We start from the raw sequence: 24834 nt of genomic DNA on the forward strand, positions 1-24834 counted from the left end.
GGAGAAAGAGAGGGGGGGGGGGAGAAAGAGAGGGGGGGGGGAGAAAGAGAGGGGGGGGGGAGAAAGAGAGGGGGGGGGGAGAAAGAGAGGGGGGGGGGAGAAAGAGAGGGGGGGGGGAGAAAGAGAGGGGGGGGGGAGAAAGAGAGGGGGGGGGAGAAAGAGAGGGGGGGGGAGAAAGAGAGGGGGGGGGAGAAAGAGAGGGGGGGGGGAGAAAGAGAGGGGGGGGGGAGAAAGAGAGGGGGGGGGGAGAAAGAGAGGGGGGGGGGGGGAGAAAGAGAGGGGGGGGGGGGAGAAAGAGAGGGGGGGGGGGGAGAAAGAGAGGGGGGGGGGGGGAGAAAGAGAGGGGGGGGGGGAGAAAGAGAGGGGGGGGGGGAGAAGAGAGGGGGGGGGGGAGAAGAGAGGGGGGGGGGAGAAAGAGAGGGGGGGGGAGAAAGAGAGGGGGGGGGGAGAAAGAGAGGGGGGGGGGAGAAAGAGAGGGGGGGGGGAGAAAGAGAGGGGGGGGGAGAAAGAGAGGGGGGGGGGGAGAAGAGAGGGGGGGGGGGGAGAAGAGAGGGGGGGGGGGAGAAAGAGAGGGGGGGGGGGAGAAAGAGAGGGGGGGGGGGAGAAAGAGAGGGGGGGGGAGAGAAGAGAGGGGGGGGGGGAGAAAGAGAGGGGGGGGGGGAGAAAGAGAGGGGGGGGGGGAGAAAGAGAGGGGGGGGGGGAGAAGAGAGGGGGGGGGGGAGAAAGAGAGGGGGGGGGGGAGAAGAGAGGGGGGGGGGGAGAAAGAGAGGGGGGGGGGGAGAAGAGAGGGGGGGGGGGAGAAAGAGAGGGGGGGGGGGAGAAAGAGAGGGGGGGGGGGAGAAGAGAGGGTGGGGGGGAGAAAGAGAGGGTGGGGGGGAGAAAGAGAGGGTGGGGGGGAGAAAGAGAGGGTGGGGGGGAGAAAGAGAGGGTGGGGGGGAGAAGAGAGGGGGGGGGGGAGAAAGAGAGGGGGGGGGGGGAGAAAGAGAGGGGGGGGGGGAGAAAGAGAGGGGGGGGGGGAGAAAGAGAGGGGGGGGGGGAGAAAGGCGAGAAGTCTAACTCTCCATGTTGGCCTGCCCGGGCCGGTGATCATGCTGAGTCGCTTTCCCTCCCCCCGTGTCCCCTAAAACCGGGGCCTGTCTTGAGGCCACACGCTTACCTGGATGAGAGGAGCCGGGCGTGCTGCTGGCGCTGGCCGATACTACAGACCAAACAGGCGGCCAGAGCCCTGGCCGCAGTGGCGGGGTTTCTGGCCAAGGCCGAGAAGCATCTCCTTAGGGCCGGGGCCGCCATCGCACTGAGCGCTGGCCTCTGGGTTCCGGCTTGACTCTCGGTCTGGCGGCGCCCGGACACTCGGCCAATCTCCGGTGGAGGGAAATAATCAGAGCGCGGGTCCGCCCTCCTGTGCCGTCACTCCTGCTGGGGCCTCGGCTGATGCTGCCTGATTCAGGCCCGGCTGCGGCTCCAGATACCCCGTTCTGCTCTGTCGGCTGCAGGCGCCTCTCCCGCGGCCGCTCTCGGACGCTGCCCCTAACAAAGATGGCCCCGGCCTGGCGCGTTGCCATGGGGACGGGCCTAGCGGGGCCTAAAGCCTGCGCCGAGGAGTCAGTGCAAGGTCAGAGCAGCAGTTCGGCTGTTTGTTCATATAGAATAAAATAAAGTAACGAGGAGTTTCTGATTTATTAGTTGAAAATATATTGTGAGATTTAATACTGAAAATTTGTATATTATATAATGTGCGTGTCTAATGATCATTTACGTTCGCTTTATCGAGTTTACAAATTTCAATGCCTTTTTTATCGTTTAGCCGAAAGGATTTTCCCTATTGCTTCGATTGAACTCTTACAATAGACCCATTAAATTAATTATTTAATTAGAATGGTTTCTATGTGACTCAAGGACTGCAATGAAATATTTTCTGTGACGTTGCATTTAAAATAAGTGTTTAGTGAAGTTCCTTTTCAAATAATTGCCGTGCTTTTTAGTTTGCTTGTTTTTCATGTGTGTTGGTGAATTGCTGCCCCCAGATTTTCTCCTTGCTGCCCCGCTTGATCCGGTTTGGGTTGTTCAGGGTGAGAACAAGTATGGCATGTGCTCTGAGAGTCAGAGATTGCTTCCAGCAGCAACTCGACCTTGTCCTGAAGGAGGATCATTCTATACCTGAGGATCATTCTATACCTGAGGATCTTCGCTCTGAGCTCGAGACCTGTCTCAACAGTACCCATTCCCCTCACACAGTCCCCTTCGCCCTGCTGAGAAAACTTCACAAATTCTTACAAGAGAAAGGTCAGTGGTCGAGTTAGTTGCCTCTGGGTTGACCAGCCTGAACGTACCAGCTGCTAAAGCCTGGCTTGGGTATAAAATGAAAACCTGAGCCCTTTAATTTTTTTTTGCGCCCAACCAGACCCAACATGAATATCGTTCATCCATTCCAGCAGCAGACTATTCCTGCAGCTGGCGTTGTGGGAAATCATGGTCCTGATCCCGTGACTTCCCGGAAACAACACTGTCCAGCCCGATCTGACCCGAACCCAAATGCTGGACTTGAAATATAGACCCGAGCCGAGCCCGACACGTGTAGTTGGGTCTAGTCGGGCTCGGGTCAGGTAGCCAGGCTTTACCAGCTGCTGTATACTAGTTCCTGACTAGTTTTGCCATCTGCCCAAATTTGGACTAGGCTCTGCTGACATCTTGAAGATGTGAACAGGATAATCAAAGTCTTTTTATTGAACAGGGTCCAGCCTAGGTCTGATGAAAGGTCATTGAATGGAAATGTTAACTGTTTTTCTCTACAGATGCTGCATGTCCAGCATTTTCTGTTTCTATCTACAATAAAAGTCTTGTTTTTCATAACTATTTCAATTATTCTTTGTCTACTAATTTTGGGAGATATTTCCTGCATTTTCTGATTCTATGATTTCCAGCAGCTGCAGTATTTTGCTTTTTGTGCCTTGCCCACCATTCCTTCTTGATCCGACATCACTAAACACAGCATCTGGCCATTCATCCCAACAGTTTATTGTGAAACAAAAACAAGAAATGTTGGAATCACTCAGCAGGTCTGGCAGCATCTGTGGAAAGAGAAGCAAAGTTAACGTTTCGGGTCAGCGACCCTTCTTCGGAACCCTGTTTATTGTGAAAACTTGCTATGTGCAATTGGCTGTTGTGTGAGCCTATATTAAAACAGTGACTTTGCTTCAAAAGCAGTTTATTTGTGGGAAACTTTGGGATGTCCCAAGGATGCAGTAGACACTAAATAAATTCTGGTTCTTTATATTTTTCACAAGTGCATCTGTATCATAGCCTCACACTCAGTCTCTACAGTCTACTCAAACTATCTAAAATTAAGATGCATATCTTCACATCAAACTGGAGTGAAATTTATTTTACAAAGTTATATGAAGGTCTAACCATGCATATATATTATATGTATATATATGCATGTTTCTCACGTGCAGTAAAAGCAGGGGGATATTTAATGTCCATAAAATCTGTCAGACAAAGCCTCAATTAAGCATCTACTCCGAAGGACAGTCCCTCCAATAGTGCAGGGCTCCCTCACTGCTGCGCCTCTCACAGTGCAGCAATGAATCCACAACTTCTGACTCAGGAGGGAGAGTGAAGTGGGCTGTTGAGGCAGTGAGTTCCAGACCACACCACCCTCTGGATGAAAATTTTTTTCATCTTCCCTCTAATCTTTCTACCAATCATTTTAAATCTATGGCCCCTCGTCACTGACCTCTCTGCTAAGGTGAATAGACCCTTCAAATCCACTCTATACAGGCCCCTCAAAATTTTGTACATTTCAATCAGATCTCCCCGCCCCTCCCCTGCTCTGCGTTCCTGGCCTCTTGTACATACCCAATTTTAATCCTGCACCATTGGTGGCTGTGCCTTCAGTTGCCTGCACCCTAAACTCTGGAATGCCCTCCCTACACCTCTCCGCCTGTCCACCTCGCTTTCCTCCTTTAAAACATTCCTTAAAACCTACCTCTTTGTCCAAGCTTTTGGACACCTGACCTAGTATCTCCTTATGTGGCTCAGTGTCATTATTTGTTTTATAATGTCTTTGTGAAGCACCTTGGGATGTTTTATTACATTAAAGGTGCTATATAAATATAAGTAGTTGTTGTTGTTTTGTCTGCAGGGTTCCCTGTGTATCTACATGAACTTCTGGAAGGAGCAGAAATATTTACACCAGAAGTGAAACTGCCAGAGAGGGTCAGTATGGGTTAGAATACTGACTGGGAATCGGCCTCCTGCACAGCCTGAGGGGGAGGGTCATTCCCCGTAATCTAAACAATTAGAAGCATTGGTTTGTACCTGATGTGTGACAGAAATTGCCAATTCCATTATTCTGGAGAATGTGATGGTTTATTTGTATAAATGTGAACGTATTTTATTCAGTCGCACAATGTTTCTTCGAGGAATGCTGTTGTAAGCAGTTGCTGTTTTGATAAGCTTCTGAACCTCAAGATCACTGCACTAAACCATCTTCCTGTGTTGAAATCATAACTCTCGCCCAAGAGTGGAACTCCTCACATCTCTGTCCTTTAAAACCCAAACTTGGTGTCATGCATCAGATTTACTTCATCCTCGTCCTGCTCTGTTCCACCTGGTGCTGGCCTGCACTCTGCCCCTTGACTTTTCACCTGGATTAATCAGTCTTTTTTTTTAAATACTTGAAATTCCCTGTACTAAAAGCATTGGGCCCCCAAACTCCCCAGTATAAATGGCTGTCTGGGTATTGCATGTTCTAAGTGGAGGTCGAAGCAGAAAAGTTTATTTTTAATATGGAGCTGAGGTGGTCAGTGATTGAGGTTTAATGTAAGGCTGTCACTGGTGGCAGTTAAATTGTGAGCTTTTAAAGCTGTGCCAGTGTTGAGCTTTACATTGTGTCTACCAATCACTGATCAATTCCTGGCCACAAGAGTGCAGAAAGTGAGCAAGGGTGCTTTTAAGAGGTGAATCGTAGCTGTCATCCAACTCTCGCTGCCTGTGCTGAATTAGCTGGTCTCAGCTGCAACATTCCTGTGCAAAAATCCAGCGGTGTTCCAGCTGCTGATCACTATCCACTGATTCATACTGGCATATGCATGTGTGTGAATGCTGAGGCCAAGAGCACACTCACCTGTGCTTCCACCTCACACAGACAAATAACCTGTTGACTCTCCAGACTGGCATGTAGAGACACTTGGCTGAGGTATTCGTGCATAACAGCACCCATGGGAATGTATTCAAACAGGAGTTGGCACATTCGGGGTGGGAGGGGGAGGGAAAATTGGGTGGGTGAGTCTTATCTTGTTGGAGGTTAATCAGTTCTGAAATGTTAAAAGGCCCTTTTCTCACATCACATGCCCGTCTCTTTCAGAATCCAGAGCTGGTGGCCAGATTGGAGAAGATCAAAGCAAAGCTTGCAAACGAGGAATACAGACGGATTACCAAAAATGTCAACTGCCAGGTGTTGTAATCTATCCCAGCGTTTCTGATTCCGCTTCTCTTGTGATCGTCTGGTCTAGTCTGCAGCAAAAGAGCACTCCCTCTGTGAATGAAATTACACCCTCATCATAATTTTCCTTTGTTTCCCTTTTTGTAGCAGATAAACCGGTATGGCACTCTAGGAGATTTGGGAAGACAAGGTGAGAGGCTGACATGTTTACTCTGGATTGGTTTCCTTTTCTTCAAAGGGCACGACATGAATTGAGTTGGGCAGTCTCACACCAAGCTCCCCAGTGTCTACAGATTCATGACCCCAAACTGCCTCTAGATTCAGCACTAAATTGGCAGTGTGGAATGATTTAACGGTCACACTGGGACAGTAATGGGAACTCTTGGGGAATTGTAAAGGGAGCTTTACGTCCAACCATTCTACACCTCGGCCTGGAGCATTGGATGGACAGAATGGAGGTGATTCGCTCTCTATCTCACCCATTGTACCTGATCTCTGAGTGTTTGATGTTGAGACTGTGTGCTTGAAATAGAAGTGTTCTGTCTCCCAGACACAAACATCCTTTGTCTTGCTGAACACAAAATTCAAACAAAATAAGATATTGGAGCCATCGCTCCCTGCTCTCTGTCAGGTTACAGTGGAGTAGGACAGGAGCTGTTCATGTGTCAAACATATTTCCTGCACCAATGCTGTCCTGGGTAATGGCGAGGATGGAATTCAAATGGTGGATGCTTTTGGACTCGACCTCTCTATGTGTCTGCTTGGGAAGTGGGAGCTCGATCCCTTGAGCCTGTAATGAGTTGGGAAGGTTTGCTTAAATTTGCTTCTGTTTAATAGACTCTGTGTCAGTAGTGCTTTAAAACTCTCTGCCCCCCAGTGGGTGATGTCTTTATTGTAAAGAAGTGTTTGTGGTGTTGAATTTTGCTCTAAACTAGCAAAACAAAGCACAAAATGGGAGCTCGAGGAACAGCGCCTCATCTTTAGACTGGGCACTTTACAGCCTTCTGGACTCAACACTGAGTTCAGCTATTTTAGATCATAACATCTGCCCCCATTTTATTTTGTGATTTTTTTTTTTTGCTTTTTTTTTTCTTGTTATTTTGTTAATCCCTTTGCTTTGTATTCAGATGGCTGCTACCCTGCCATTTACACCTCATCCAGTCATATCTTTTGTTTCTTTACCCGCCCCATTACCACTCCCTTTGGCTTTGTACCATGAAACTTTTTGTCATTTAATCTCTCCTGCCCTCCACCCAGTCACACACCTTCCCTTTTGTTGTTCCTCTCATCCTCTCACCTTTTTACTTATTCAAAATCTATTACATTTCTCACTTTTCCCAGTTTTGATGAAAGGTCACAGACCTGGAACGTTAACTCTGTTTTTTTCTCCACAGATGCTGCCAGACCTGTTAAGTATTTCTAGCATTTTCTGATTTTCTTTCAGGTTTCCAGCATCTGCAGTATTTTGCTTTTAAATTTTGTTGACCTGTGCTGCTCATAGCCTCTTCAAGCCTCACTGAGCTCTCCCAAACTTTGCTGTTTTGTTTAACACAGTGCGATCGGTGAAGGCAGTGGTAGTAACCATCTTTAACTTCCTGGTGACGGTGGGGGCTGCATTTGTCTGCACGTACCTCGGCAGTCAGTACCTCTTCACGGACACAGCGGCGGTGAGTGTGACAGAACTTGTTGTACCCCACACAGCAAAAGGTTTGATGGGCACTGGAGAAGGTGAAGCACAACTGATCCAAGTGTAACGGATGAGCTCTTTGGGAAGGTTGAGAGGGAACATCATCAAATACAACTGGTTAGAGTCATACCTAGCACAAAGGAAGATGGTTGTGGTTGTTGGACGTCAATCATCTCAGCCCCAGGACATCACTGCAGGAGTTCCTCAGGATAGTGTCCTAGGCCCAACCATCTTCAGCTGCTTCATCAATGACCTTCCCATCATCAGAAAGTCAGAAGTAGGGCTGTTCACTGATGATTGCACAATGTTCACCATTCGCGACTCCTCAAATACTGAAGCAGTCTGTGCCCACATACAGCAAGACCTGGCTGGGTTAGCAAGTTTGCCGATGACACGAAGGTTGCTGGAGTTGTGGATAGTGTGGAAGGCTGTTGTAGGTTGCAGCGGGACATTGACAGGATGCAGAGCTGGGCTGAGAAGTGGCAGATGGAGTTCAACCTGGAAAAGTGTGAAGTGATTCATTTTGGAAGGTCGAATTTGAATGCAGAATACAGGCTTAAAGACAGGATTCTTGGTAGTGTGGAGGAACAGAGGGATCTTGGGATCCATGTCCATAGATCCCTCAAACTTGCCACCCAAGTTGATAGGGTTGTGAAGAAAGCGTATGGTGTGTTGGCTTTCATTAACAGGGGGATTGAGTTTAAGAGCCGTGAGGTTATGCTGCAGTTGTATAAAGCCCTGGTTAGACCACACTTGGAATATTGTGTTCAGTTCTGGTCGCCTCATTATAGGAAGGATGTGGAAGCTTTAGAGAGGGTGCAGAGGAGATTTACCAGGATGCTGCCTGGACTGGAGGGCATGTCTTACGAAGAAAGGTTGAGGGAGCTAGGGCTTTTCTCATTGGAGCAAAGAAGGATGAGAGGTGACTTGATAGAGGGGTACAAGATGATGAGAGGCAAAGATAGAGTGGATAGTCAGAGACCTTTTCCCAGGGTGGAAAGGGCTATCACCAGGGGGCATAATTTTAAGATGATTGGAGGAAGGTTTCGGGGAGATGTCAGAGGTAGGTTCTTTACACAGAGAGTGGTGGGTGCGTGGAATGTGCTGCCAGCGGTGATAGTAGAAGCAGATACATTAGGGACATTTAAGCGACTCTTGGATAGGTACATGGATGATAGTAGAATGAAGGGTAGGTAGGTAGTTTGATCCTAGAGTAGGTTAAAGGTTCGGCACAACATCGTGGGCCGAAGGGCCTGTACTGTTCTATGTTCTAACATTCAGACTTGGTCTGATAAGTGGCAAGTAACATTCGCACCACACAAGTGCCAGGTAATGAGCATCTCAAACAAGAGAGAATCTAACCATCTCCCCTTGACATGCAACGGCATTACCGTTGCTAAATCCTCCACTATCGACATCCTGGGGGGGGTTACCATTGACCAGAAACTGGACTGGACTAGCCACATAAATACTGTGGTTACTACAGCAGGTCAGAGGCTCAAAGTTCTGCAGCGAGTAACCCACCTCCTAACTCCCCAAAGCCTGTCCACCATCTACTAGGCATGTTTAGGGAGGTGGTCACACCGCAGGTTCGGAGCATGCAGGCAGAGAAGGAATGTGTACTGCCAGGCAGTCTAAGAGAACCAGGCAGGCAGTGCAGGAGTCCTCTGAGTCTATCTTACTTGCGAATCGGTTTTCCATTTTGGATACTGGTGAGAGTGATGGTTCCTTGGGGGAGTGCAGCCAGAGCAAAATCTGTGGCACCATGGATGACTCAGCTGCACAGGAAGGGAGGAAGAAGAGTGGAAGAGCAATAGTGATAGGGATTTGATAGTAAGGGGATCAGGCAGGCATTTCTGCGGCAGTAAACGTGACTCCAGGATTCTGTGTTGCCTCCCTGGTGCCAGGGTCAAGGATGTCACAGCGACTGCAGGACATCCTTCTGGGGGAGGGTGAACAGCCAGAGGTCGTGGTCTATATTGGTACCAATGACATAGGTAGGAAGAGGGATGAGGTCCTGAAAGCAGATTTCAGGGAGTTAGGAAGGAAAGTAAAAAGCAGGACCTCCAAAGCAGTAATCTCAGGATTACTCCAGTGCCACGTGCTAGTGAGCATAGGAATAGGAAGATTGATCGATTGAACACGTGGCTGGAGAATTGGTGTAGGAAGGAAGGCATCAGATTTCTGAGGCATTGGGACCAGTTCTGGGGCAAGTGCGACCTGTACAAGATGGACAGGCTACACCTTAACAGGACCGGAACTAATATCCTCGCAGGGAAATTTGCTGGTGCTGTTGGGGAGGGTTTGAACTAGCTTGTCAGGGCGATGGGAACCTGAGGGGTAGCTCAAATTGGAAGGAAGTAAAGCTGGTAACAGGAGGTAGAAAAGTAGCAAGCAACATTAGAAGGCAGGCAAAACAAAGGCAAGTATCAACTAGGCTTAGAATGCAGAATAATGTCAAGAAGACATGGTTAAGGGCACTCTACCTGAATGCACGCAGCATTCGTAACAAGGTCGATGATTTAAAAGCCCAAATAGAGGTAAATCGGTATGATCTCTGATTGCCATAGCGGAAACGTGGCTACATGATGACCAAGATTGGGAACTGAATACTCAAGGATGTTCAACATTTAGAAAGAACAGGCAAAAAGGAAAAGGAGGTGGTGTTGTCCTGATAGGAAGGGATGGGATCAGTACATTAGTAAGGGAGGATCTCAGATCAGAAGAACAAAATGTGGAATCTGTTTGGGTGGAGCTAAGAAACAGCAAGGGGCAGCAAACATTGGTAGGAGTTGTTTATAGGCCACCAAACAGTAGTGGTGGTGTGGGGCATGGTATTAATCAAGAGATTAGAGAAGCATGCAGCATGGGTAATAGAGTAATCATGGGTGACAACAATCTGCATATAGACTGGGTTAATCTAATGAGCACTAATGCTGTGGAGGATGAGTTTCTGGAGTGTGTTAGGGTTGGTTTTCTAGCGCAGTATGTTGAGGAACCGACTAGAGAACAGGCTGTTTTAGATCTAATATTATGTAATGAGAAAGGGCTAATTAATAATCTTGTTGTAAAAGAACCTTTAGGGATGAGTGACCATAATGTGATAGAATTTTACATTATGTTTGAAATTGAGGTAGTTCAATCTGAAGCCAGGGTGTTAAATTTGAACAAAGGAAATTATGAAGGTATGAGGGGCAAATTGGCTGAGGTGGATTGGGAAAATACATTAAAAGGTTTGACAGTACATAGGCAATGGATAGTCTTGAAAGAAATATTACACAGTTTACAGCAACTATACATTCCTTCAAGGCACAAAAACCCAAAAAGGAAAGGCAGTCAACCATGGATAACAAAGGAAGTTAAGGATTGTATAAGATTTAAAAAAAGGCATATAAGGTTGCCAGAAATAGTAGTAAACCTGAAGTTTGGGAGGATTTTAGAATACAGCAAAGGAGGATGAAGAAATTGATAAAGAAAGGGAGAATAGAATATGAACGTAAGCTAGCAAAAAACAGACTGTAAAAGCTTCTATAGGTACGTAAAAAGGAAACATTTGGTTAAGACAAATGTGGGTCCATTACAGGCAGAGTCAGGAGAATTTATAATGGGAAATAGAGAAATGGCAGAGAAGCTAAATGATTACTTTATGTCTGTCTTCACTGAGGAAGATACAAGAAATCTCCTAGAATTAGAGATCCAAGGGATTAGGGAGAATGAGGAATTGAAGGAAATTAGTTAGAAGGTTGTATTGGAGAAATTAATGGGGCTGAAGGTTGATAAGCCCCCGGGATCTGATATTCTGCATCCCAGAGTGTTGAAAGAGGTAGCTGTGGAGATAGTGGATGTATTGGTAATCATCTTCCAAAATTCTATAGACTCTGGACTGGTTCCTGCAGATCGGAAGGTTGCAAATGTCACCCCACTATTTAAGAAGGGAGGGAGAGAGAAAACAGGGAATTACAGACCTGTTAGCCTTACATCAGTCATTGGGAAAATGCTAGAATCTATTCTAAAGGATGTGATAAATGGACATTTGGATAATAATAATCTGATTGGGCATAGCCAACATGGATTTGTGAATGGGAAATCATACTTAACGAACCTGTTGGAATTTTTTGAGGATGTTACTAACAGAATTAATAAAGGGGAGTTGGTGGACGTGGTATTCTTGGATTTTCAGAAGGCTTTTGAGAAATGATATAGGCACTGGAGATCAAGACGTAGACTCAGTCTGAGTAGAAATAAGAAATAGCAAAGGAAAGAAGTCCCTGGTGGGAATAATCTATAGGTCCCCAAACAGTAGTTCCGCATTGGGACACAGTATAAACCAGGAAATACTGGGGCCTTCTACGAAAGGTACGGCAATAATAATGGGTGATTTTAATATGCATTTCGACTTGATTAATCAAATTGGCAAAGGTAGCCTCGAGGGAGAGTTCATTGAATGTATGAGAGATTGTTTTTTGGAGCAACATGTTGTGGAACCAACCAGGAAGCAGGCTGTTCTAGATTTGGTATTGTGTAATGATCTCATAGTTAAGGATCCTCTAGGGAAGAGTGATCATAGCATGCTAGAATTTCAAATTCAGTTTGAGGGCGAGAAACTGGAGTCCCACACTAACGTTCTGGAGTTAAACAAAGGTAATTACATAGGCATGAGGACAGATTTGGCCCTAGTGGACTGGGCAGGAAGACTAAAAGATAGGACAGTTGATGAGCAGTGGCAGATGTTTAAGGAGATATTCAGTTCCTCCCAACTAAAGTATATTCCAGAGACGAAGAAAGATTCTAAGAGGGGGAAAAAACATCCATGGCTAAGCAAGGAAATTAAGGATAACATAAAGATAAAAACTAAGGCATACCATATTGCAAAGGCCAGTGGCAGGCTGGAAGATTGGGAAACTTTTAAAGATCAACAAAGGGTTACTAAAAAAGTAATAAAAAGAGAAAAGGTAAATTATGAAAGAAAACTAGCGCAAAATATAAAAACGGATAGCAAAAGCTTCTATAAGTATATAAAAGGGAAGAGAGTATCTAAAGTGAATGTTGGTCCCTTGGAGGATGAGACTGGGGAGTTAATAGAGGGGAACACAGAAATGGCGGAGAAATTAAATCAATATTTTGCCTCAGTTTTCATGGTGGAGGACACTAGTACCATCCCAATAGTAACAGGTAATGCAGAGGTTATAGAAAGTGAGGAACTTAGAAAAATCATCATCACTAGGGAAAAATTACTGAGCAAACTATTGGGATTGAAGGCAGACAAGTCCCCAGGGCCTGATGGCCTACATCCTAGGGTCTTAAAGGAAGTGGCAGCGGAGATAGTGGATCCATTGGTTATGATATTCCAAAATTCCCTGTATGCGGGAAAGGTTCCAGTGGATTGGAAAAAAGCTAATATCAAAAAGGGATCGTATTCAAAAAGGGAGGGAGGCAGAAAGTAGGAAACTATCGACCAGTTAGTTTAACATCTGTTGTTGTGAAATTGTTAGAATCCATTATTAAGGAAGTAATAAACAGGACATTTATAAAGTTAAAACACAATCCATCAGAGTGAGCATGGTTTTATGAAGGGTAAATCGCGTTTGACTAATTTGCTAGAGTCCTTCGAAGCTGTGACAAGCAAAGTGGATAATGAGAATCTTGTAGATGTAGTATATCTGGACTTACAGAAGACATTTGATAAAGTGCCACACAAAAGGGTAATACACAAGGTAAGATCACATGGGGTTAGGGGCAATTTATTAGCTTGGATAGAGGATTGGCTAACCAACAGAAAACAGAGTCGGGATAAATGGGTCTTTTTCTGGTGGGCAAAATGTAACTAGTGGGGTGCCACAGGGTTCAGTCCTTGGGCCCCAACTATTTACAATCTATATTAATGACTTGGATGTAGGGATAGAAGGTACTATAGCCAAATTTGCAGATGACACTAAAATAGGTGGGATAGTAAGCTGCAATAAAGAAATAAGAAATTTACAAATGGATATGCATAGGTTAGGTGAATGGGCCAAAATTTAGCAGATGGAGTTTAATGTGGATAAGTGTGAGGTTATCCATTTTGGTCGGAAGAATAGAAAGGCAAATTATTATCTAAATGGAGAGAAACTTCAGAGTGCTTCAGTGCAGAGGGATCTGGGTGTCCTCGTGCATGAATCGCAGAAAACTAATATGCAGGTGCAGCAGGTAATAAGGAAGGCAAATGGAATTTTGGTATTTATTGCTAAAGGAATAGAATATAAAAGTAGGGAAGTGTTGTTGCAACTGTACAAGGCATTGGTGAGACCGCACCTGGAGTATTGTGTACAGTTTTGGTCGCCTTACTTGAGGAGAGATGTAGTTGCATTGGAGGCAGTTCAGAGGAGGTTCACTAGATTGATTCCAGAGATGAGGGGTTTGTCTTATGAAGAGAGATTGAGCAGTTTAGGCCTTTACTCTCTAGAGTTTAGAAGAATGAGAGGAGATCTAATTGAGGTAAAAAGATGATTAAGGGGATTGACAAAGCAGACGTAGAGAGGATGTTTCCTCTGGTGGGGCAATCTAGAATGAGAGGTCATAATTTTAGGATAAAGGGTAGCAGATTTAAAACAGAGATGAGGAGAAATTACTTCTCTCAAAGGTTCATGAGTCTGTGGAATTCACTACCCCAGAGTGCGGTGGATGCCGCGATATTGAGTAAATTTAAGGAACTGATAGACAGATTTTTAATTAGTAATGGGTTGAAGGGTTATGGGGAACAGGCAGGAAAGCGGGGGTGAGGCCAAGATGAGATCAGCCATGATCGTATTGAATGGCGGAGCAGGCTTGAGGGGCTGAATTGCCTACTTCTGCTCCTAGTTCTTATGTTCTTAAGTGCCCCACAGGAGGTTGTTTAGCAAAATTAAAGCACATGGGATAGGAGGTAATATACTGGCATGGATTAAGGATTGGTTAACAGGCAGAAAGCAGAGAGTAGGAATAAACGAGTCATTCTCGCATTGGCAGGCTGTGACTAGTGAGGTAAAGGCCTACTCAGGTCGTGAAAAAGAACCCAACCCAAACCCGACCGATCCACAGCGGACCCGAGCCTGACCCGACCATCCCTTTACTTACCTTCCGGCTGGGCAGCTCCAGGAAGCTGCAGCACATGCGTGATGACGTCATAGTGATGTCACTCGCTCACTGCACAGGCTCAGTTTTGTTCCGGACTCCCAACTCAGGTAAGTTTTTTATTTTTAGTACTTACCAGCAGAGCACTTACCGTGTGTCTCCGGCCCGACCTGAGCACGACCCCGACCCGGCCCGACCTGAACCCGAAAGCCGGACCCGGAAGAGGGACCCGACCTGACCCGAATCCGACACACATGTCGTCGGGTCCCGGGTACAGCAGGGGCCAGTTATTCACAGTATATATCAATGATTTGGATGTGGGGACCAAATGTAGTATTTCCAAGTTCGCGGATGACACAAAACTAGGTGGGAATGTGTGTTGTGAGGAAGATGCAAAGTAGCTTCAAGGGATTTGAACAGACTTAGTGAGTGGGCAAGAATGTGGCAGATGGAATATCATATGGTAAAATGTGAGGTTATCCATTTTTGTAGGAGGAATAGATGTGCAGAGTATTTCTTAAATGATAAGAGATTAGAAAGTGTATCTGTACGAAGGCACCTGGGTGTCCTTGTCAATAATTCACTGAAAGCTAACATGCAGGTGCAACAAGCAGTTAAGAAGGCTAATGGTATGTTAGCCTTTATCACAAGAGGATTTGAGTACAGGAGTAGCAAAGTCTTGCTTCAATTGTATAGAACCTTGGTTAGACCACATCTGGAGTACTGTGTGCAGTTTTGGTCCCCTTACCTTTGGAAGGATATTATTGCCATAGAGGGAGTGCAACGAAGGTTCACCAGACTTGTTCCCGGGATGGCGGGACTGTCCTATGAAGAGAGATTGGGGAAACTGGGCCTGTATTCTGTAGAGTTTTGAAGAATGAGATGTGACCTAATTGAAACCTACAAAATACTTAAAGGGATAGACAGGGTAGATGCAGCTAAGATGTTTCCCCTGGCTGGGGAGTCTAGAACCAGGGGACACAATTTCAAAATAAGGGGGAAGCCACTTAGGACTGAGATGAGGAGAAATGTCTTTACTCAGAGGGCTGTGAATCTTTGGAATTCTCGACCTCAGAGGGTGTGGAAGCTCAGTCATTGAGTATGTTTAAAGCAGAGATTGACAGATTTCTAAATACAAATGACATAAGGGGATATGAGGATAGTGTGGGGAAAAAGGCATTGAAGTGGATGATCAGCCATGATCATACTGAATGGCGGAGCAGGCTTAATGGGCTGAATGGCCCAGTCCTGCTCCAATGTTCCTGTGTTCCTAAGTCAGGAGTGTGATGGAGTACTCTCCACTTGCCTGGATGGGTGCAGCTCCAACAACACTCGGGAAGCTTGACACCATCCAGGACAAAGCAGCCCGTTTGATTGGCACCCCATCCACCACCTTCAACATTCACTCCCTCCACCACTAATTCACAGTGGCAGCAGCGTGTACCATATACAAGATGCACTGCAACTCGCCAAGCCTCCTTCAACAGCACCACCTTCCAAACCCACGACCTCTTCCATCTAGAAGGACAAGGGCAGCAGATGTGTGGGAACATCACCACTTGCAAGTTACCCTCCAAGTCACACACCATCCTGACTTGGAACTATATCGCTGTTCCTTCACTGTCGCTGGGTCAAAATCCTGGAACTTCCCAGCAGCAATTCAAGAAGGCAGCTCACCATCACCTTCTCAAGGGCAATTAGGGATGGGCAACAAATGCTGAGCTTGCCAGCGACGCCCACATCCCATGAAATAAATTGAAAAAAATGAAGAAAGTAATGTTATAGATGAGATAAAAACACAGAAATTGTTTTCTCAGGCAAGTGGGTTGGTAACCAGAGGTCACAGATTTTAAATAATTGGCAACAGAATTAGAGGGGAGATGAGGAGAATTGTTCTCACTTAAAGGATTGTTCTGATCTGGAACACATTACCTGAAAGGGTGATAGAATCAGATTCCAAAGGAATGTCAAAGGGCAATTGGACATGTACTTGAAGAGAACGAATTTGCAAGGTCATGGGGGAAAAAGCTAGGTTGTGGGACTAAATTGGAAAGTGCTTTCAAAGAATCGACGCAGGCACGACTAGCCACAACGGCTGCTGTTGTGCTCTACAATTCTATGATTCTATGAATATTACCATTAAGTAAGACACACCTATAGGAGAGGACTTACAGTAAATACTATGATGCGAGGGTTAATACATTAGCAAAATGGGCTTTGATGGGTCAGTTAATATAGTAAGTGCACTGGACACAGAAAAGGCTCTGTGCCTTAATAATATCCCAGCTGTAATGCTGAAGATAATCTGTCCTCCACCATAAGGTCAGGAGTGGGGCTATTCACTGATTCCTGAGTTCAGCTCCCTTCACAACGCCTCTGATAATGAAGTACCCCATCCGAGCCAACAGCAAGGCCAGCTGAATATCCAGACTTGGGCTGAAAAGTGAATTGTAACGTCACAAAAGTTCCAGATAATAACTTTCTCCAACAGCAGAAAGCACAGCCATCTTCCCCACCATCAACATCTTGTCAGGACCATTGACCAGGAGCAGCCATCTCAACACCATGGCTCCAAATGCAGGGCAGAGGCTGGATATTCAGCGATGAGTGACTCACCTCCTGACTCCCCAAAACCATCTTCAGGGCTCAAATCTGGAGTGTGAAGGAATATTCACTTTTCACCTGGATGGTGCATTCTCAGCAACACAAAACTCCACACCATCTGGGACAGAGTGGTTCGCTTGATCGGTGTGCCTGTCATTGGACGCGATATTCACCCCTTCCCGCAGCACACCATGGCTGCACGGTGTCCAATCTGTAGGTTGCCCTGCAGCAACTCACTAAGGTTAACTCGAGAGCTCCTCCTTTCCCTGTGACCCCCTACTGTTAAGGTGGGCAAGAGCAGCAGTGTCAGGGGAACATCATTGTTCCCCTCACAGTCCTGAGTTGGACATATATCAATCATGTATTAGGATCTGGAATGCACTGTCTGAGTGTGTGGTGGAGGCAGGTTCAGTGAGTGTTTAGGATCTGGAATGCACTGTCTGAGAGTGTGGTGGAGGCAGGTTCAGTGAGTGTTTAGGATCTGGAATGCACTGCCTGAGAGTGTGGTGGAGGCAGGTTCAGTGAGTGTTTAGGATCTGGAATGCACTGCCTGAGAGTGTGGTGGAGGCAGGTTCAGTGAGTGTTTAGGATCTGGAATGCTCTGCCTGAGAGTGTGGTGGAGGCAGATTCAGTGAGTGTTTAGGATTTGGAATGCACTGCCTGAGAGTGTGGTGGAGGCAGGTTCAGTGAGTGTTTAGGATTTGGAATGCACTGCCTGAGAGTGTGGTGGAGGCAGGTTCAGTGAGTGTTTAGGATCTGGAATGCACTGTCTGAGAGTGTGGTGGAGGCAGGTTCAGTGAGTGTTTAGGATCTGGAATGCACTGCCTGAGAGTGTGGTGGAGGCAGGTTCAGTGAGTGTTTAGGATCTGGAATGCACTGTCTGAGAGTGTGGTGGAGGCAGGTTCAGTGAGTGTTTAGGATCTGGAATGCACTGTCTGAGAGTGTGGTGGAGGCAGGTTCAGTGAGTGTTTAGGATCTGGAATGCTCTGCCTGAGAGTGTGGTGGAGGCAGGTTCAGTGAGTGTTTAGGATCTGGAATGCACTGCCTGAGAGTGTGGTGGAGGCAGGTTCAGTGAGTGTTTAGGATCTGGAATGCACTGTCTGAGAGTGTGGTGGAGGCAGGTTCAGTGAGTGTTTAGGATCTGGAATGCACTGTCTGAGAGTGTGGTGGAGGCAGGTTCAGTGAGTGTTTAGGATCTGGAATGCTCTGCCTGAGAGTGTGGTGGAGGCAGGTTCAGTGAGTGTTTAGGATCTGGAATGCACTGTCTGAGAGTGTGGTGGAGGCAGGTTCAGTGAGTGTTTAGGATCTGGAATGCACTGCCTGAGAGTGTGGTGCAGGCGGGTTCAGTGAGTGTTTAGGATCTGGAATGCACTGTCTGAGAGTGTGGTGGAGGCAGGTTCAGTGAGTGTTTAGGATCTGGAATGCACTGCCTGAGAGTGTGGTGGAGGCAGGTTCAGTGAGTGTTTAGGATCTGGAATGAACTGTCTGAGAGTGTGGTGGAGGCAACTCAATCGTGGCGTTCAAAAGGGAATTGCTAATTATCTGAAGAGAAACAATTTGCAGGGCTTTGGGAAAAATCAGGGCAATGGAACTAGGTAAGTTGCTCTTGTAGAGAGCCGGCATGGACACAGAATTGTTACAGTGCAGAAGGAGGCCATTTGGCCCATCATATCCGTACTGGCTCTCTGAAAGAGCAATTCCATTCCCCCACCTTCTCCCCATAACTGCACATTCTTCATTTTCATATAACTTTCTAATTCCCTTTTTGAATACTTCAATTGTACCTGCCTCCACCACATTCTCAGACAGTGCATTCCAGATCTTAACCACTCGCTGCGTGAAAAAGTTTTTCCTCATCTCATTTTTGTTCCTTTTACCAAATATTTTAAATCTGTGCCCTCTCATTCTTGATCCTTCCACAAGTGGGAACAGTTTCTCTCTATCACTCTGTCCAGACCCCTCATGATTTTGAATACCTCTATCAAATCACCTCTCAGCCTTCTCTTCTCCAAGGAAAACAGTCCTAGCTTCTCCAATCTATCTACAAAACTGAAATTCCTCATCCCTGGAACCATTATCGTGCATCTTTTCTGTACTCTCTCCAAAGCCCTCACGTCTTTCCTGTAGTGCGGTGCCCAGAACTGAACGCAATACTCCAGCTGAGGCTGAACTAGTGTCTTATATAAGTGCCACACAACTTCCTTGCTCTTGTACTCTATGCCCCTATTAATAAATACTGTATGCTTTATTGACTGCTCTCTCAACCAGACCTGCCACCTTCAGTGACTTAGCGCATATACTCCCAGGTCCCTCTGCTCCTGCACCCTCTTTAGAATTGTACCCTTTATTTTATATTGTCTCTCCATGTCCCTCCTACCAAAATGAATCACTTCACATTCCTCTGCATTGAACTTCATCTGCCACCTGTCTGCCCAGGGGAGAGTTAGTGGCAGAGGGATGGGTTTTGATGGGAGATAGTGGCAGAGCGATGGGTTTTGATGGGAGTTAGTGGCAGAGGGGTGGGCTTTGAGGGGAGGGTTCGTGGCAGGGGGATGGGTTTTGATGGAAGAGTTCGTGGCCGAGGAATGGGTTTCGATGGGAGTGTTAGTGGTCGAGGAATGGGTTTCGATGGGAGTGTTAGTGGTCAAGGAATGGGTTGCGATGGGAGTGTTAGTGGTCGAGGAATGGGTTTTAATGGGATTTAGTGGCCGACTAATGGGTTTTGATGGGAGATGGTGGCAGAGGGATGGGGTTTGATGGGAGTTAGTGGCCGAGGAATGGGTTTTGATGGGAGTTAGTGGCAGAGGGTTGGTGGCCAAAGGAATGGGTTTTGATGGGAGATAGAGGCAGAGGGATGGGTTTTGATGGCAGTTACTGGCCGAGGAATGGTTTTGATGGCAGTTACTGGCCGAGGAATGGGTTTTGATGGGAGTTAGTGGTAGAAGGATGGGTTTCGATGGGAGTTATTGGTAGAGGGATGGGCTTTGATGGGAGTTAGTAGCAAAGGGGTGTGTTTCGATGGGAGAGTTACTGGCCGAGGGATGGGTTTTGATGGGAGCTAGTGGCAAAGGGATGGGCTTTGATGGGAGTTAGTGGCAGAGGAATGGGTTTTGATGGGAGTTAGTAGCAAAGGGGTGTGTTTCGATGGGAGAGTTACTGGCCGAGGGATGGGTTTTGATGGGAGCTAGTGGCAAAGGGATGGGCTTTGATGGGAGTTAGTGGCAAAGGGATGGGTTTTGATGGGGGAGTTAGTGGCAAAGGGATGGGTTTTGATGGGAGTTAGTGGCAAAGGGATGGGTTTTGATGGGAGTTAGTGGCAACGGATGGGTTTTGATGGGGGAGTTAGTGGCAAAGGGATGAGTTTCGATGGGTTTCAGTGGGAGTTAGTGGCAAAGGGATGGGTTTTGATGGGAGTTAGTGGCAAAGGGATGGGTTTTGATGGGGGAGTTAGTGGCAAAGGGATGGGTTTTGATGGGAGCTAGTGGCAAAGGGATGGGTTTTGATGGGAGTTAGTGGCAAAGGGATGGGTTTTGATGGGAGTTAGTGGCAAAGGGATGGGTTTTGATGGGGGAGTTAGTGGCAAAGGGATGGGTTTTGATGGGGGAGTTAGTGGCAAAGGGATGGGTTTTGATGGGGGAGTTAGTGGCAAAGGGATGGGTTTTGATGGGGGAGTTAGTGGCAAAGGGATGGGTTTTGATGGGGGAGTTAGTGGCAAAGGGATGAGTTTCGATGGGAGTTTCTGGCAGAGGGATGGGTTTTGATAGGAGTTAGTGGCAGAGGGATGGATTTCGATGGGAGTTAGTGGCAGAGGGATGGGTTTCGATGGGAGTTAGTGGCAGAGGGATGGGTTTCGATGGGTTTCAATGGGAGTTAGTGGAAAAGGGATGGGTTTTGATGGCAGTTAGTGGCAAAGGGATGGGTTTCGATGGGAGGGTTCGTGGCAGGGGGATGGGTTTTGATGGGAGTTAGTGGCAAAGGGATGGGTTTCGATGGGAGGGTTCGTGGCAGGGGGATGGGTTTCGATGGGGAAAATGGCCCCTTTCTGGTCCATGAACATTTGTGAATGGGCAAAGTCTGGTTGTTTCGATGGGAGGGTTCGTGGCAGAGGGATGGGTTTTGATGGGTGTTCGTGGCAGAGGGATGTGTATCGATGGGAGAGTTAGTGGCAGAGGGGTGAGTTTTGATGCAAGTTACTGGCAGAAGTATTGGCATTCGATGGGAAGGTTAGTGGCAGAGCAAAGGGTTTCGATGGGAGTTAGTGACAGGCCTGGGTTTTGATGGGAGTTAGTGGCAGAGAGATGGGTTTTGATGGGAGTTAGTGGCAGAGGGATGGGTTTTGATGGGAGGGCTCGTGGCGGAGGGTCTGTTTCCGAATACAATCCAGGTGATCCCTGTGGGAATGTGGGTGTTTCTGAATTTCGCCGGTCAAGTTGTATAAGTACCTGTATAAGATATGATAACTGTTTACACAGAATATGACTGACTGCTTGTGGGTCAAATGCTTTACTCTGCGGAATATAACTGAAGGAATCTGATACATGCAATGAGTGAACGTGTGTTACCGGTAATACCTTGTGCTGAGGTAGGGCACTCAGTGGAATTCAGTGCTCCGAGACCCAGGAACAGGGCTGACACATTCTCTGTTTGCTGTGTGACTTGTTCTCTCTCTCTCTGTCTCTCGCAGCGCGTTCTTTCTGCACTGATTGTGGCCTCCGTGGTGGGTTTTGCAGAACTCTATGTGCTTGTGCGGACAATGGAAGGAGAGCTGGGAGAGATGTAGCACACTGCTGAATAACCCTGTGTTGTCACCGCATCTCATTTAACAGGACACGATTTGTGTTCCATTGGCTCTGTGTTTAACCGGGATCTGCTTCGTAAACTGGTTCATGTGATGCTGCATATTGTGGGGATGTTTGAAGCTTCTCATTATAAATTCTGACTTTGTGCTAGATACCTGATATAAGCAAAATTTAATTCATTCCACTTTATTTGCCACTTTGGGGGAGTTAAGGATTTAACCAGATATTGTGGGACTAGAGTCAAGTACCGACCAGACTGGGTGAGAATAGCAGGTTCTGAAGGACATTAATGAATCAGTTGGATTTTTACAACAATCCATCAGATATCATGGTCACTTTTTTTCTATTAAATTCAGTTTCACAACTCCGAATCAACCTGTGGGTTACGAGTCGAGGCCCAGCACGACTGCACTAGAATCGTAATCATTTACAGCACAGAAGGAGGCCATTCGGCCCATCAAATCCATGCCGGCCTTCCACGTAGCTATGTTGTCAATCCCACTTCCCGGTTCAATCCCCGTAGTTCTGCAAGTCTATTTCTCTCAGGTGACCATCCAACTTCCTCTTGAAGCCATTGATCGTCTCCGCTTCCACCACCCTTGTGGGCAGCGAGTTCCAGGTCATTACTATCCGCTGCATGAAAAAGTGCTTCCTCATATTCCCCATGCATCTTTTGTCCAAAACGTTCACCCTGTGTCCCCTAAACCTTGTACCAAGTTCTGGAACAGTTTTGGGATCGGGTGCACTGGGTTGATACTGCACTGAGCTGGAACCGAGAGGAGCCATTTGCAGAGCTGAATTTGGGTGCATGGGCGAGGTCATGGGGGAGTGGCGGGGTGAAGTATGGCCAGGATTGGGGAGGGTGTATGCTGGGAGGGGGAGTGGGGTACGGGTAGGTAGGAGAGGTAATACCAAATGCCTGGTGTCAATGGAGTGGGGGCCAATGCCCACCCTCCTATCAGTACTTTTTCTAAGATCAAGAGCTCACTGGGGCCGCCCGGTTAGGGTTACCCCCAGTTCCTGGTTGGAGCTGTCACCCAGATAGGGTTACCCATGGTTCCTGGTTGGAGCTGCCTGGTTTGGAACTGAACAGTCTGGCTATCAGTGTCTGGAAATTTTATAAAATGTTAAGCAAATGACCATTGTGAAATAAATTTTCATTTTCTCATTTACTGATGTGTTTTACAATGGTGAGCTGAGTGTGTGACATATGAAACCTATCACCAGGCTGAACATTCACCAAACTACTGAGAAACCCACATAAATTGTATTTCTGTGTATCCAATATGAAATGCTCAGTCACTTAACCAACAGTGGAGATATGAACCAATATTTATCCCTCAACCAAAATCACTTTTTAAAATCTGATTACAGTTAATTACAGTTTGTGTGATCTTGCTGTGAAATTTTCTGCTCTGTTTCCTACATTACAACAGTGACTACATTTCAAATATGTTTCATGAGCACAGTGTAGAGGGAGCTTTACTCTGTATCTAGCCCCTTTTTTTTTAAGGTAGCCTTTATACCCCAGGCCCCTTTTATGTATGTTATGTCGAGGGGCCTTTATTCCTCAGGTGCCCCTCATATAGATTTTAAAAATAACTTTATTCAAATCAAATAAATAAAACAAAATTTAAATTAAATTGCCATTTTCGGCATCGATGATGCACTCCAGTCTCTGCGGTGCCCACCGGTCGCGGAAGGCCTCAAGCGTACCTGCGGACACCGCATGCTCCTTCTCCAGGGACACCCAGGCACAAACGTAACCGCAGAAGAGGGGCAGGCAATCACGGCGGACGGTCCCCCTGACGGCACACAGTCTGGACCTGTGAAATGCCACCTTGGCCAGACCCAGAAGCAGACTGACGAGATCATCCTGCTGGCTCACACCCCTCCCCATCGGGTGCCCAAAGATCAGGAACTGAAGGGGCTGAAGTGCAGCCAAAACTTGAGGAGCTGCCCCTTTAAATATGCAAACAGGGGCTGCAACCTCACATATTCCATATATACGTGGAACACTGACTTGTCCAGGCCGCAGAAATTACAGGCGGCCTGGGAGTCCGTGAACCTGCTTAAAAGTCTATTGCACGGGACTGCCCTGTGCAACACCCTCCACCCCAGGTCCCCGAAGTAAAGGGGCAGGATTCCCATGTAGAGAGACCTCCTCTGGGGTTTCCCCTCGCCGCCAAATGGCAACACGGACCGCCAGGGCATGTCCGGCCGGCTGACGAGGGCAAGGAAGTGAAGAGTGTGCAGGAGCAACCTGGATAGGAAACCCCTCCGCGCCAATTGGAATGGCACGGAAGACATTTCCAAGCGGTGGCTCGGGTTGTGCGGGACCGGCTCCCGAGGAGGTTTTTGGGGCCTGAGTTCGATGAGCAGTTCCAGCCGAGCAGGGGTCAGCTCAGTCGGGAGCGCTCCGCCCTTCCGAGCCCCCTCATCACCCGCAGTGAGGGGCGTTCCGGAGGCTTCGGCTACTCCTCCGCCTGTCAGTCCGTCCCCGGAGCTGGCCACCCGGGCAGCCAAGGCGTTCTCCGCTGGCGGGCGAGCTCCCTGACTGGAGGACGACCATGTTCCACACTCTGAATAGATCCCGGTAAAAGACAGAAACATAGAAAATAGGAGCAGGAGTAGGCCATTCGGCCCTTCGAGCCTGCTCCGCCATTCATTATGATCAAGGCTGATCATCCAACTCAGAAACCTGTTCCCGCTTTCGCCCCATACCCTTTGATCCCTTTAGACCCAAGAGCTATATCTAACTCCTTGAAAACATACAATGTTTTGGCTTCAACTGCTTTCTGTGGTAGCGAATTCCACAGGCTCACCACTCTCTGGGTGAAGAAATTTCTCCTCATCTCAGTCCTGAAAGGTTTACCCCGTATCCTTAGACTATGACCCCTGGTTCGGGAATCCTCCACCATCGGGAACATCAAGAAACAGAACAGCACAGGAACAGGCCAATCGGCTCTCCAAGCCTGCGCCGATCTTGATGCCTGCCTAAACTAAAACTTTCTGCACTTCCGGGGACCGTATCCCTCTATTCCCTTCCTATTCATGTATTTGTAAAGATGTCTCTTAAACATCGCTATCGTACCTGCTTCCACCACCTCCCCCGGCAACAAGTTGCAGGCACTCACCACCCTCTGTGTGAAGAACTTGCCTCGCACATCCCCTCTAAACTTTGCCCCTCTCACCTTAAACTTATGTCC

The 24834-nt window shown here is 47.2% G+C and overlaps 2 protein-coding genes across 5 annotated transcripts in view; one reads left to right on the plus strand and one right to left on the minus strand.

The window, feature by feature from the left end:
* poldip2 (polymerase (DNA-directed), delta interacting protein 2) overlaps positions 1-1556 on the minus strand; it is a 94717-nt gene extending 93161 nt beyond the window's left edge. For 3 of the 4 annotated variants that reach the window (XM_068010826.1, XM_068010825.1, XM_068010824.1), the window contains exon 1: positions 1157-1556. In XM_068010826.1, the coding sequence (XP_067866927.1) occupies positions 1157-1290 (134 nt within the window). In that variant the 5' untranslated portion in view covers positions 1291-1556. The remainder of the gene's footprint in view (positions 1-1156) is intronic. The other variant, XM_068010827.1, reaches the window with a different exon arrangement.
* Positions 1048-22797, plus strand: tmem199 (transmembrane protein 199). Its single transcript, XM_068010828.1, has 7 exons — positions 1048-1612; positions 2025-2283; positions 4145-4218; positions 5369-5458; positions 5594-5636; positions 7001-7113; positions 21511-22797. Exons 2-7 carry the CDS (start codon positions 2082-2084, stop codon positions 21604-21606), a joined length of 618 nt encoding a protein of 205 aa, XP_067866929.1. The 5' UTR covers positions 1048-1612; positions 2025-2081; the 3' UTR covers positions 21607-22797.
* The last annotated feature ends 2037 nt before the right edge of the window (positions 22798-24834 follow it).

This window comes from Heterodontus francisci, chromosome 30 (genome assembly GCF_036365525.1).
Source record: "Heterodontus francisci isolate sHetFra1 chromosome 30, sHetFra1.hap1, whole genome shotgun sequence".
NCBI lineage: Eukaryota > Metazoa > Chordata > Chondrichthyes > Heterodontiformes > Heterodontidae > Heterodontus > Heterodontus francisci.